Source organism: Caretta caretta, chromosome 21 (assembly GCF_965140235.1).
Source record: "Caretta caretta isolate rCarCar2 chromosome 21, rCarCar1.hap1, whole genome shotgun sequence".
Classification (NCBI taxonomy): domain Eukaryota; kingdom Metazoa; phylum Chordata; order Testudines; family Cheloniidae; genus Caretta; species Caretta caretta.
This window is the reverse complement of record NC_134226.1, coordinates 11973240-11984335: the sequence shown is the minus strand read 5'-3', so window position 1 is coordinate 11984335 and position 11096 is coordinate 11973240. Positions and strand designations below refer to the sequence as shown.

The window sequence follows — 11096 nt, the reverse complement described above, 5'->3', positions numbered from 1 at the left end:
GCATGTTGTGTATACTCTTCAGTAAATGTGGTTATTTGGGTCCCACCATGCCCTGTGGTTCTTGCATATTGTTTACTGTGTAAAGAGAGGGACACAAGGGGAAACAGAGGCACCCAGCAAGTCAGTGTCAGAGCCATGAACCCAGAGCCCAGCTCTCCTGACTCCCCATTAGCTCTAACCACTAAACTATCCTTCCTTTTGTGGCTTATTTATTTGCATTGCTCTAATGAGAGCTTAGCCTGTATTTGCTCTGCTGTAACTGAGTGCCTCTCAGGTGTCCTTGAACTGACCAGTCATCTGTGAAATCTCATTCCTTTTACCAGGAGCGGGCCTGTACCTGATCCTCAGTCCTAATCTGGGCACCTAGGCTGGGATTTACTGGGGTGACCGTGCCCGGCGTCCCCAGGCAGACACAGGGTTTGAAAGCTGGAAGAGGGATCTGAGGGAGAACGCATTCCCCTTGGCACTAAAGTTTTCACTAGCAATGTGGGTGGACGGTGGTTTCCTTCTGGTGGATTGTTCCTACTCGAGGCCTGGTTGGACCTGGCCGTGTGGCCCAGAGGTGCAGGCAGCTTGAGCCACGTGCAATTTCCTGGGAGCAACATGTCTTATGGCAGGTGGATTTTATTCTTCATCCACTCACTGGCAGCTCCTTCTGTGCTGAGTGAGTGGTCAGTCAGCATACAAGGGCACACCTGCCTCAGGAGGTTATGGGGATACTGCAGACTCTAGGGGCAACAGACTGGCCAGCGGGTGTCCTGTCCACCCCAGACTGCCAGTTACAGCCCTGCATGTGACCATCTTTGCCCTTCCTGATGCATGAGTGGCACTTGTCATTGGCCAGTTGGGTCCATGCCAAGCAGCTGGGACATAGGGTGCAGCCCAGAGCCAGGGCTGGCTCTCCATGTACTTGAAATGAGAGCAATTTCTGCAGGAGACCCTCCTCCCCTCAGGCCTTTTCCTTTGGCAGAGAATAGGGGGAGAAGGGGCCCAGGAGGCAGCTGGGCTCTAGGCCAGTTAGAGCTTTGCTGGTGGGACCTAGCACCTTGCATTTGCCCCAGGAGCTGTGGGGCAGGCAGCCTGGCGTGTAGGCATAACAGCCTCTCCCCAGTCCTCCTTGCTCAGCATTTGGGCCAGTGTATGTCTATGCCCCATACTAACCCCATGCTGTGACCCAGCGTTGAGCCCAAGCCCCGCTTCCATCCATGCACCAATCGGCCTGCCTTGGGGTCAGCCAGCACGTAGGCCTCAGGGCCCAGGACCCGGCTGGAGGTGGGTCGGAGCCTGCGTCTCACCGTGACTCAGGCCCAAGTCCCTTCTGCAGCGTGGACGCAGCTCGAGCCACAGACCCAAGTCAGAAGCTCTGCGTTGCAGTCTGGCCGCGTTGGCAAAGCTGTGAGACCTGGGTCCAACAATGACCCGTCCGGTTTTACAAGGCAGTGTGGATGCTCAAGCGTGGGCTTGGAAACATCATATCCCCAAGCTCAGATCCCACCACTCTGGGCGTAGAGGCCTTGTCTGCCCTGAGGGTTTGCCCTGATTCCAGCCATCACAGTTTACACTTACCCCGGTTTCTAGCAGGGGTGAGCCCTGATCCTCCCACGGGGCAAATAGCAGCTTTGCCTGTCTGCACTGGGGGGGTTGCACAGTGAATCAGGGCAAATCCCCAGCCTAGCTAAGGCCTGAATTTAGTTACCAAGGAGGGGTGCTGGGGATGTTTCCCAGGGGCTACACAGCTGAGCTAGGAGCCAGGTCCTGTGAGATCCCCAGTGATATTGGGTTCTCCCTGGGGAAAGACAGAGACAGACAGCAACGGCCCATCGCTCCTGAGCTCTTTTATTAGCCTCTGGTGATTCTTACTGCTCTGATCTGGTTCTACCCCATCCCCGCCGCGAGCCAGCTCAGGGGTTGTCATCCTCATCGAAGTAGGAGCATTCGACATGCTGCCTGCTGCATTTGGCCTCCTCCTCCTTGCAGAGCTGGAGGCTCAGGATGACCTTGCAGGCCTGGATCTGCACCTCCTCCTCCGGGTGGATGATGAGGGAGAGCAGACGGTCGGCCAAGCGGGAGTCCTCTCCGAAGAGCGCCTCGTGGAGGGACAGCTCGTTGTACTCCCAGTGCACCGACTGGTACTGCGGGGTCAGGCGCCCCTCGCTCAGCTTCTCCACAAACACCAACATCTCATAGAGCAGGTTGCCGGGCAGCGAGGCGTGGAAGAGGTTGAGGAAGTCAGAGTGCACCTGGGGGCCCAAGGAAGGTATTGCTTTGGGCTGAGTTCCTCTCCGCCCCCCCATACATGTTTCCCCTCCATGGTTCTGCCAGATGGGAATGTGAGAGGGAGGGTGGAAGATCCCGCCCCAAAGGCCCTGCACAGGGTCCCGAGGATCTGGGGGGATTCTGGTTTAGCCAGGGCCGTATCTCTCTGTTCATCCTTGCCAGCCTCGAAAGAAGGACCAACAGCAGCAGGTGCTCAGACCCCGGAGCCCTGCCCAGCGTGTGTGGAGTGCTCTCAGGTGCTGGCTTTCTGCTCCTGCTGGGCCTGAAACACTTTGAGATCAGCCTCTTGGGGGATCCCAGACCCACCCGCCTCTTGATGGAGAAGGATGGGGCAGGAAAGTTAAGGAGGCATCTATGAACCTCAGCAAATGGGAGTGGTTCAGCTCCAGGGCCTGGAGCAGAGAGTTGGGGGGGGAGGGAGCGCTTTGCTGCCCTGCCCCACATTAACGCTCAGCGTTTGCAGGTGCAGGACAGCAGGGAGAGCGTGTTTTCTTTTGGTGGGTTGGGTTTTTGTCCAAATCAGCAACTGTATCCAAACCAGGGCTAATTAGAATCAGAACTTCCAAGTGTATTCGGCCTGGCACAGAGCCCCCGCGTGGAAACTTCGGCCGGGGCAGCTGAAGTTTGGCAAAGTTATAAGCAACTGGGTCTTACAAGGGGAAAATGCCAGGCATTGCCTGTACCACCTATGATAGAGGACTCCAGACCGCCCTGGCCTTGCCTCCTCTGTGCTCCCTGCTCCCCTCTGACCCGGGCCCAGCTCTTCCAGATGCTCCCAGCCCTGCTAGCAGGCTGGCCCTTACCTGGCAGTTCATGATGTCATACAGAAGGTCTTCTTTCTGGGCCAGGTTGCTCAGCAGCTTGAGCACCTGCACCTAAGGAAACAGGGCAGGGTGTCTGAGCGCAGGACTCAGGGAGGGCAACACCACGCCAGGCCCCGGCACTGCTGAAGCAAAGGTCAGTGTCCAGCAGGAGCCACTGAAGGGAATGAGGTGGGAGAACTTGCAGCTGCTCACTCCAGCCCCAGCCTCACCCAGCAGGGGGCACTGTAGGGGATGGGCTTAGGAGCACTGGCTGTGGGGGAGCTCCCAGCTACTCCAGTCCCAACCTCACCCAGCAGGGGGCGCTGTCGGGCACGGGGCAGGAGCACTGGCTGTGGGGCACACCTGGCTACTCCAGTCCCAGCCTCACCCAGCAGGGGGCGCTGTTGGGCACAGGGCAGGAGCACTGGCTGTGGGGCACACCTGGCTACTCCCATCCCAGCCTCTCCCAGCAGGGGGCGCTGTCGGGCGTGGGGCAGGAGCACTTGCTGTGGGGTGCTCCTGGCTACTCCCGTCCCAGCCTCTCCCAGCAGGGGGCGCTGTTGGGCACAGGGCAGGAGCACTTGCTGTGGGGCACACCTGGCTACTCCCGTCCCAGCCTCATCCAGCAGGGGGCGCTGTTGGGCATGGGGCAGGAGCACTGACTGTAGAAGCACAAGACCAGCCTAGTGGCCTAAGCTCAGGATTGGGAGCCCATGTCCCCTGCGTTCCAAGCTGAGCTGGGACAGGGACACACGGTGTGGGTTTAGACAAGTCCCACTTTCCCATCTGCAAATCCGGTCTGAGGGGCGAGGGGAGTGCAGTTAATTCGTTAGCGCTTGTGCTACTGAGGGCATGGTAGAGCAGCCCAACGGCCCCCTTAGGGAACAGCTCGAGGGCAGGGTGCGGAAGCAGCTCACACCGACTCCTGTCCCAGATGGGGACTCCCCATCCATCATGGTGCAGGAGCTCCTGGCTGGAAGGAGAAGGAATGCCCCCGTTTCTATACCTGGGTCAAAGTGCTCCCCGTCTGCAGGATCTCCATCAAGGAAGGTATCATCCGTCTTAGGAGCGGGTGGGTGTGATCCGGCAAGGGCAAGCCATTCAGCAGCCTCAGCCCAGCAATGTGCAGCTCCGTGTCCCAGATGGTGGTGACCAGCTCCAGGATCTTGGGCACGAACTCCTGCAGGGGAAGATGGAGCGGCCCCATAGCTGTTCACCTGACTCCAAAGGCCTGGGGCAAGCGCAGCTCCCTAGCAACACCCTCCAAGGGTGCCTGCTTCTGTACTTTGTGTGACTCTAAAGAAGGACCCCCACACGTTTCCCTTCAAAGAGAAATATCAGTGCAGGCAGGGAACCGATGCAGCCGACCCCAGAGGCAAAGGGCAACCTTGGAGCCAAAGGAGGCCAGACATACTGAGTGAGAGGCAGAGAGGGGAGCAAATACCTGAATTTTAATTTTAAACTTCCGGATACCAGCAAATGCCTTGAGGGCGTTCAATGCCTGGATTTTGATGCCTTTATCTTTGTCATCCAAGGCTGAGGCCACCAGTCTGATGTCCTCATAGGTACAGGCTGAGGCCTGGAGAAGTAAGACACAGACATGGGTAGAGGTGAATTAAAACACATGCAGGGACATCTGAGTCATTATTTGTGCCCACAAATGTAGGTGCTGGGGGGCCAGGAGCCATGTAAGTACCTGGGGCGGGGGGCAGGGAGGGGCGCCAGCAGAGCTTCCTTTCCAATCGATCTGCCAATGGGGTGAGTAGGCAGTGAGCTGTTTAACCCCGGGCAGAGCCCCACCAAGCCCAGGGCTGGAGCCCTGTTGCTGTCTCTTAATGCCGGCTATGTGCCAGCCAGGGGAGCAACCCTGCCATGCGAGGGCCACCGTTTACTGGGGTGATGGACAAGAATCGGATTAACTCTGCCCCTGTGTCTGTTCCATCCCATCTCTCCCACTGAATCACACCGGCAAGGACCCAGAGGCCCCGAGAGGGATGTCCCATGTCTATCGCCCTTCTGGGGCACTTGGTCTAGTTAATTTTGTACAACAGATCTAGCAACAGGTTTAGCCCAGCCCCACGAGTTTATCCCATTCCCCTCTGCTCTGCTGTGGGGCTCGCGTTACGTTAAGAGGCCTGCGCCACCCCGTCTGCCGCTCCATCTCAACCTGCTGCCTGTGGCCTGCTGTGGGGAGTGAGATGTCTGACGGCGTTCCTGGCTTTTCGCTGAGCTGGACCAGTGCAGCCACTGGGAATATTAGGGGGCTCTGTCCATGCCCAGACACAAGGTTGTTGAAGCTGAGGGAATTGTGAGCACAGACCAGGGGGGCCCTGGTTTCCAACAGGGTCCTCCCAGACTTGGAGAAACGACTAAGAAACCGGCCTCACCCTGTTAATAAACATGGGAGCGAGGATCTAACCAAATCCTCAACCCCTTCCAACTCGGTCCAGAGCCAGGCTTTACAGCTTGGGCCCGTCTCTCGTTAAACAGCATCTCCGCCTTCTTGGCCTTCTTGGCCCCGTCTGGGCGAGATTCTTTGGCATCATGGAACAGCAAGCAGAGTCCCCTGAAAACTCTGTTATGCCAGCTGAGATCAGAGCCTGGCTCAGGCATTGCACCCCATTCTTTCTTTCGGCCTCCCGCCTTCCCCCGGACCCAGAATCTCCCCCCCCCCCCACACCCAGCAGGTTTGGAAAGAGCTCTGATTGAAAGGACCAGTTGGCCTTTGCTCTCACCTCCGACTCCAGTAGGTAAACGCAGCGGGTGATGCTGTGTAATATCATGCTCTTGGCGTAATCGTCCTGCTTCTGGCTCAGGGAAACCAGGAGCTTCCGCAGCTCCCCAGAATCTTTCACAGCAAAATTCCCAGGCTCGATGGCGAGTCCTAGATACAATCACCCAGCAATGAGTCCCCAGCGCCGAGGGGAAGGCACGGCACAGGGAACAGAGTTCAGACCCTGGCAGCAGGCATGGAGCCACCCAGCCTGCAAGCTGAGCTCCAAGAGGAGAGCCGCCAGGGGAGGCTTTTAATACCATAAGGCAATGTTGCCTAGTGGTTAAAACACTGGCTGGGGACTCAGGAGACCAGCGTTCTAGTCCCGGTTCTGCTGCTGGGTGACCTGGGGCAAGTCATTTTGTTTCTCTGGGCCTCAGTTTCCGCATCTGTAAAACGGGGATAATGATACTGTCCTCCTTTGTAAAGCACTGTGAGATCTACTGAGGGGGGTGTTATTATTATGAGACAGACAGAGACATTTCCTTGCTCAGCTCTTGGGCTATGTGTGACAAAGCCCAAACCCAGACAAGGCCAAGGGCTCTGATTTGCCAGAAGCTTTGCCATGGTTCTTGGACCTTTCAGGCAACCTAGGCTGAGCTCCACATGAGCTCCCTTCCCGCCCCAGGATTTAGCATCTATCCCAGATGTGCTCAGAATATGCTCTGCTCCCGGCTGAGTTTTACTCTGAGTTTTCAGGCTGGTGCTGGGGGTGCAAAGAGACCACAGGAGCCAGACCCAATAAACCAAAGGTTCATTGACCCCAAACAAACTGAAACTGAAGCATCCCACAGGCTGGGGTCCGGCTGGGTGGAGAAGGGCGAGCAGGCGCCCCTGTTCTCCTGGGCCATCCCCGTCTCCCATCCCTTTCAACGGGAACTGGGATTTTGTCCCTTTTCACCAAGCCCCGAGCAGTCTGATCAGCCAATGGGGAACGGAAGGGTTCCAGGAGAGAGCCACATGCCCAGGGCACCACGCTGGCATGTGAAAGGGGGTGTGGGGAGTTTACAGCATGAGTTCAAGGCAAACAATCCAGCTGTTCAGAACAGTTCTCAGTCGTGTGTCCCGTTGGGGAGCTTGACCTATGGCCCTGAGCCAGTTCTCCATCCCAGCTCCCCAGACTGAGTTGCTGTACCCACTGCCTCTCCATGAGTGGGGCTGTTCTAACCTGCCGTGGCACGAGGGGTACCCGTGCCGTGATGGGTCGGAGCCTGCACAGGTGGATGGGAGGTGGACAGCAGTGGCTCACCCTGGCCCAGCACAGAGATTTATCATTACGGCAGGGCGGGGAGAGCCTAACACAGCAACCGACAAAGACTAGAGAGCTGGAGTGGGCCCCGGTACCAGCACTGCCCTCTGCAAGGGGATGAAACAAAGATCCTCCTACAAACCCACGGGGGCCAGCCGTTTGGGAATAGCCACGGGCTGCAGGTTTTGCAGATTGGTCAGATAGCCGAGAGGGGCAGCCTTGGCATCAGGCCATGTGATCGTGCTGGCAAAAACTCAATCCTGGATCAGCCACGTAGGTTACCTGGGAGAGGGGGCCCCCTACTGGCAGCGAGGGAATGACACTTTCAGTGAAGGGAGCAAGAGAGGTGGGCTTTGACCTTTAACGAGGCCTCACTCAAAATTAAGGCAACAAGCAAACAAGTGCAATTTACAATCCTGACAATAACAACACAGAGGTGACAGAACAAATGTTCTGCCTTCTGAACTGTTTTAATCAATACATCCACGGCACGTGCCATCAGTAGAAACATTAATCGTAGATAAGCATGATGCTATCTGACCCTTTAAAACTTCTATTTGCCCTCCTGACACTAGCAAGCTAACACGGAGGGCTTCAGGTTCCCCTGATGAGAGGGGACAAGTATCATTACGAGAGAGGGGCCTGGGCTGCAAAGTTATCTCGGGATCCAAACTCCCCCAGAGGTGGTTTGAATCCAGGATTTTGGCTTGGACGCCTCTCCAATAGATGGGGAAACTGAGGCACAGAGCGGCGAAGTGCTGAGAGGGTCGGCCAGCAGCAGAGCTGGGATTAGAACACGGGGGCGCCTGTTTGCTCGAGGCCACTCCAGCAAGCACGCCAGGAGGCTCACGGTATCAGCGACAGGAGTCACTTGTCCTTGGGGGGGGCCCGATCCCTTCTGCTAGCCCAGTGCGCCGAGTCCTCCCGCCGGGGCGAGCTGCTGTCAACGGCGCCGGTGAACGGCGCTGCTCCGAGACCTCCTGGAAGCAGGTGGCTGCTCCCACTACTCACTGGCTATGCTGACAGGCTCCAGGCTTAAGGAGGGGCTGTTCAGTCCTGCTCGGATGGTCTTGTAAAGCAGATAGATGGCCCCGGCTCCTGTGGCCACACTGAGCATGTTTTTACGGGTGCACATCTCTAAGTACTCCATCTTCTTGCCTCGCTGCCTGGCGGCATCTGAGGGAAACACCAAGAACCCGCTGGGGGGGGGGGCAGCTGTGCTCTAGAACCGGAACTCGCAGGGGCCCAGAACCGTGGCTTCAGATAGGCCTCCCAGCTGGAAATACTCAGCTGCTCATCACATGGTTTGTGATGTCACCAGAGTCCATCCTGGCATCTGTGGTACCTCTGTTTCCTACTGGCTGGGGGAGCCGGGAGGGGGTGGGAGGAAGGACTCCTGGGTTCTGTTCCTAGCTCAGACTAACCCTAACCCTTTCCCTCATCTGTGAAAGGGAGACAATGATACTCCCTTTCCCTGGTAAAGTGCTTTGAGATCCACGCCTGACAAGTGCTGGGAATGGGCCAGCGCGGGACGGTACAATGACAAGGAATTGGCCAAGTCCAGTTTTAAATGGCTCAACCAATAGGGCTCCCATCTCTTCCTTTGGGAGGCTATGCCACAGTTCTCGCCATCAGGAGGTTTTCTGATGTGAGCCTCAATGGTCCCTTGCAGCGGCTGGTCCCTTCGCTCCTAGAGACACTTCCCTTTGCCAGGATTAAATTCTCCCTGATGTCTGAACCCTTCAACTGTTTCGATCAGGAAGGGGCTCTCACCACAGCCATCCCAGATCCAAACACCTGTAGACTCTGAGGACATTCAGATCCGCAGCTGGGTCAGGATCCAACTTGTGCAGCTATCAACTTTCTCTGTCGTGAGTCTAACCGGCCCTGGATCCAGCTGTGGATCTGAATGCTGGTCGTGGAGTGGCCGACTGTTCTCATGTTCCCCCTCCCTTCCCACCTCGGTCACAGGCGGGGTGATGGAGCGCGCTCTCCCCGTGCGATTGAAACCTTGGGCTGTTTGCTGGGGATGCAGCCATGGGGGATTGTTCGTTTGCCAGTGGGGGGGGGGGGGTTTGCTGCTTTGGAGTGGGAATCAATCACCGGTGTCTTTTAAACCATATGGTGCTCTGGCCCCTGTGTGACTGTCTAGCACCCCTGACAGGATGCCAGAAGTGCTTGGAGCCAGGAGGACAAGGCCCTATAGACTGTGTTCTCTGGAGAGCCTGGGGGCCAAGGTGTGTGTGATCTATGAAAGGGGGGGCAGTGTTGACTAGAGCGTAGAGTACTAGACTGGGACTCAGGAGAGCTGGGGTCTATTCCTGGCTCTGTCGCTGGCCCATTGCAGCATGCCGTGCCTCAGTTTCCCCAGCAGTAAAGTGGGATAGTGACACTGCCCGCCTTTGTAGAGTGCTTTGAGGTCTGCGGATGAAAAGCACCGTATTGCAGCAAGGTGTGAGTATTTATTTAAAAGGTGTCGCCGTCACTGGGAGCCAGCACCTGCGTGAGGAGAGTGTGACTCTGCCCCACCTCCATCTCTCCAAAGGTGCGGGATTGGGAGCGTTCTTTGAACCCAAGGGCCCCGGCCGAATCTTGCCATTGGATCCCTTGAGGCAGATCCAGCATGCACCAGTGGAGGGCAGCAAAATCCTGGAGATGGCCAGAGGGTTTCCGCCATCCAGCCTCCGAGGGATCCTCCGGGGCGAAGGCTGACACCATTTCCACAGCGTGCTGGACCAAGCGGGTGGGCTGGAGGGAGACTCCCTGCCCGCTGCACAGAGGGCCGCAGGGCACCCCAGCTCTCCCACCAAACCCGCGTCTTACTGCAAACGCTCCAAGTGTTTCCAAACGTCCCCTGCCCCCAACCTCACCCCCGGGGCGTCCCAGAAACAGGAAGGTGCCGCCTGGAACGGTGCTGTGCCCCTCCACCCTTTACTGAACCCATGGCCCAGGGGGTGCTGTGCTGCCGGGGCCCTGCTCCCTCAGGTGAGAGGTAACACCCACGTCTTGACCCCGTCCCCTGGCTGCTCTGTGCCACATCAGCGGTGTGGGTGTTGGTCCCAGTGCCCTGAGCAAACCCCAGCTTGGGTCACGTTCGGCCTCGCCGGGTTCTCCCTAGAACTGCGGGCAGGATTCTTCACTTCCTGTCTCAAACGGTTAGGGAACGTGGTAGTACCCCGTCAAACGGCCGTCCCGTCCCACTCCAGAGGTGGCTGCATTTCAGCAGCGGGGGAAGTGAGCCAGCATATTAGGGCTGTCCCTCGGTCCCCTTGCCCCCCGTGGCTGGCTGGAATGTGAACGTCTCAGCTGCGTGCCATAGGTCCTGTTCTGCAGACTCTAGTGGGGATTCTCCTGTGGCTGTGGTGGCTGGGGGTTCAGCCCTGCAGACCAGGAGTGGAAGGGCGGGGGAGCACGTGGGAATGGGCGGGGTGGGGGGAGGGGGCAGGGGGTTTGAGCGATCTGGCCCGGCGCCAAATACATTCAGGATTTTCCAGCTCGGACCTATATTTACTGGGGAGGCTGCAGCTTTATTCTGGCAGCTTCTGCTGCAGTAAATATTGGTTTAAACCAAAAACCAGACGCCCGACTCTGGGAGCCTTAACAAACGCAGGAAGGGGCCCTGGCGAGGGAGGTGCTGGGGACCTCTCAGAGCAGGGGGGCACCCTGGGGGGCAGGCACACAGGCAGCAAGGAAGGCAGAGCCTGGCAGAGCGGGGTGCTGGGGCGGGGACCCAGGCAAGTCACACCCAGCATGCAGGGGGCCTGAGTGTCCAGCCTGGCCCAGGGGGGCATCGCCGGAGCTCGTGCAGAAATGGATGCACCAGGCTTTGGGCACGAGAAGCAGCCAGGGTGGGAGCTCAGCTGTTCAAGCAGGGGCAGGCACAAAGCAGTGGGGTGAGGAGCAGGGCCCATGCGTGCACCAGGGTGGGGCTGAGGGACAGGAGCTGCCTGAGGGCGAGCTCAGTCCATAGGGTTTGCATTTAGGTCCGAGCCTG

General features: G+C 57.9%; 1 protein-coding gene across 1 annotated transcript; it reads right to left on the bottom strand.

The window, feature by feature from the left end:
- Positions 1 to 1867: 1867 nt before the first annotated feature.
- On the bottom strand, positions 1868 to 8255 carry ARMC12 (armadillo repeat containing 12). The gene is made up of 6 exons (XM_048826957.2): positions 8114 to 8255; positions 5816 to 5964; positions 4525 to 4659; positions 4087 to 4260; positions 3081 to 3152; positions 1868 to 2240 (listed from the first exon to the last, which is right to left on the bottom strand). Exons 1-6 carry the CDS (start codon positions 8250 to 8252, stop codon positions 1902 to 1904), a joined length of 1008 nt encoding a protein of 335 aa, XP_048682914.2. The 5' UTR covers positions 8253 to 8255; the 3' UTR covers positions 1868 to 1901.
- Positions 8256 to 11096: the final 2841 nt, after the last annotated feature.

Bases quoted from the DNA above. Each gene is read 5' to 3' on its own strand.
- ARMC12 (XM_048826957.2), bottom strand. From the start codon at position 8,252: ATGGAGTACTTAGAGATGTGCACCCGTAAAAACATGCTCAGTGTGGCC. The intron at 3,153-4,086 runs GTATAGAAACGG...CTGTTTCCTTAG, and splicing joins CGGGGAGCACTTTGACCCAG to GTGCAGGTGCTCAAGCTGCT. The intron at 2,241-3,080 runs GTAAGGGCCAGC...TTGGGCCCCCAG, and splicing joins ATGACATCATGAACTGCCAG to GTGCACTCTGACTTCCTCAA.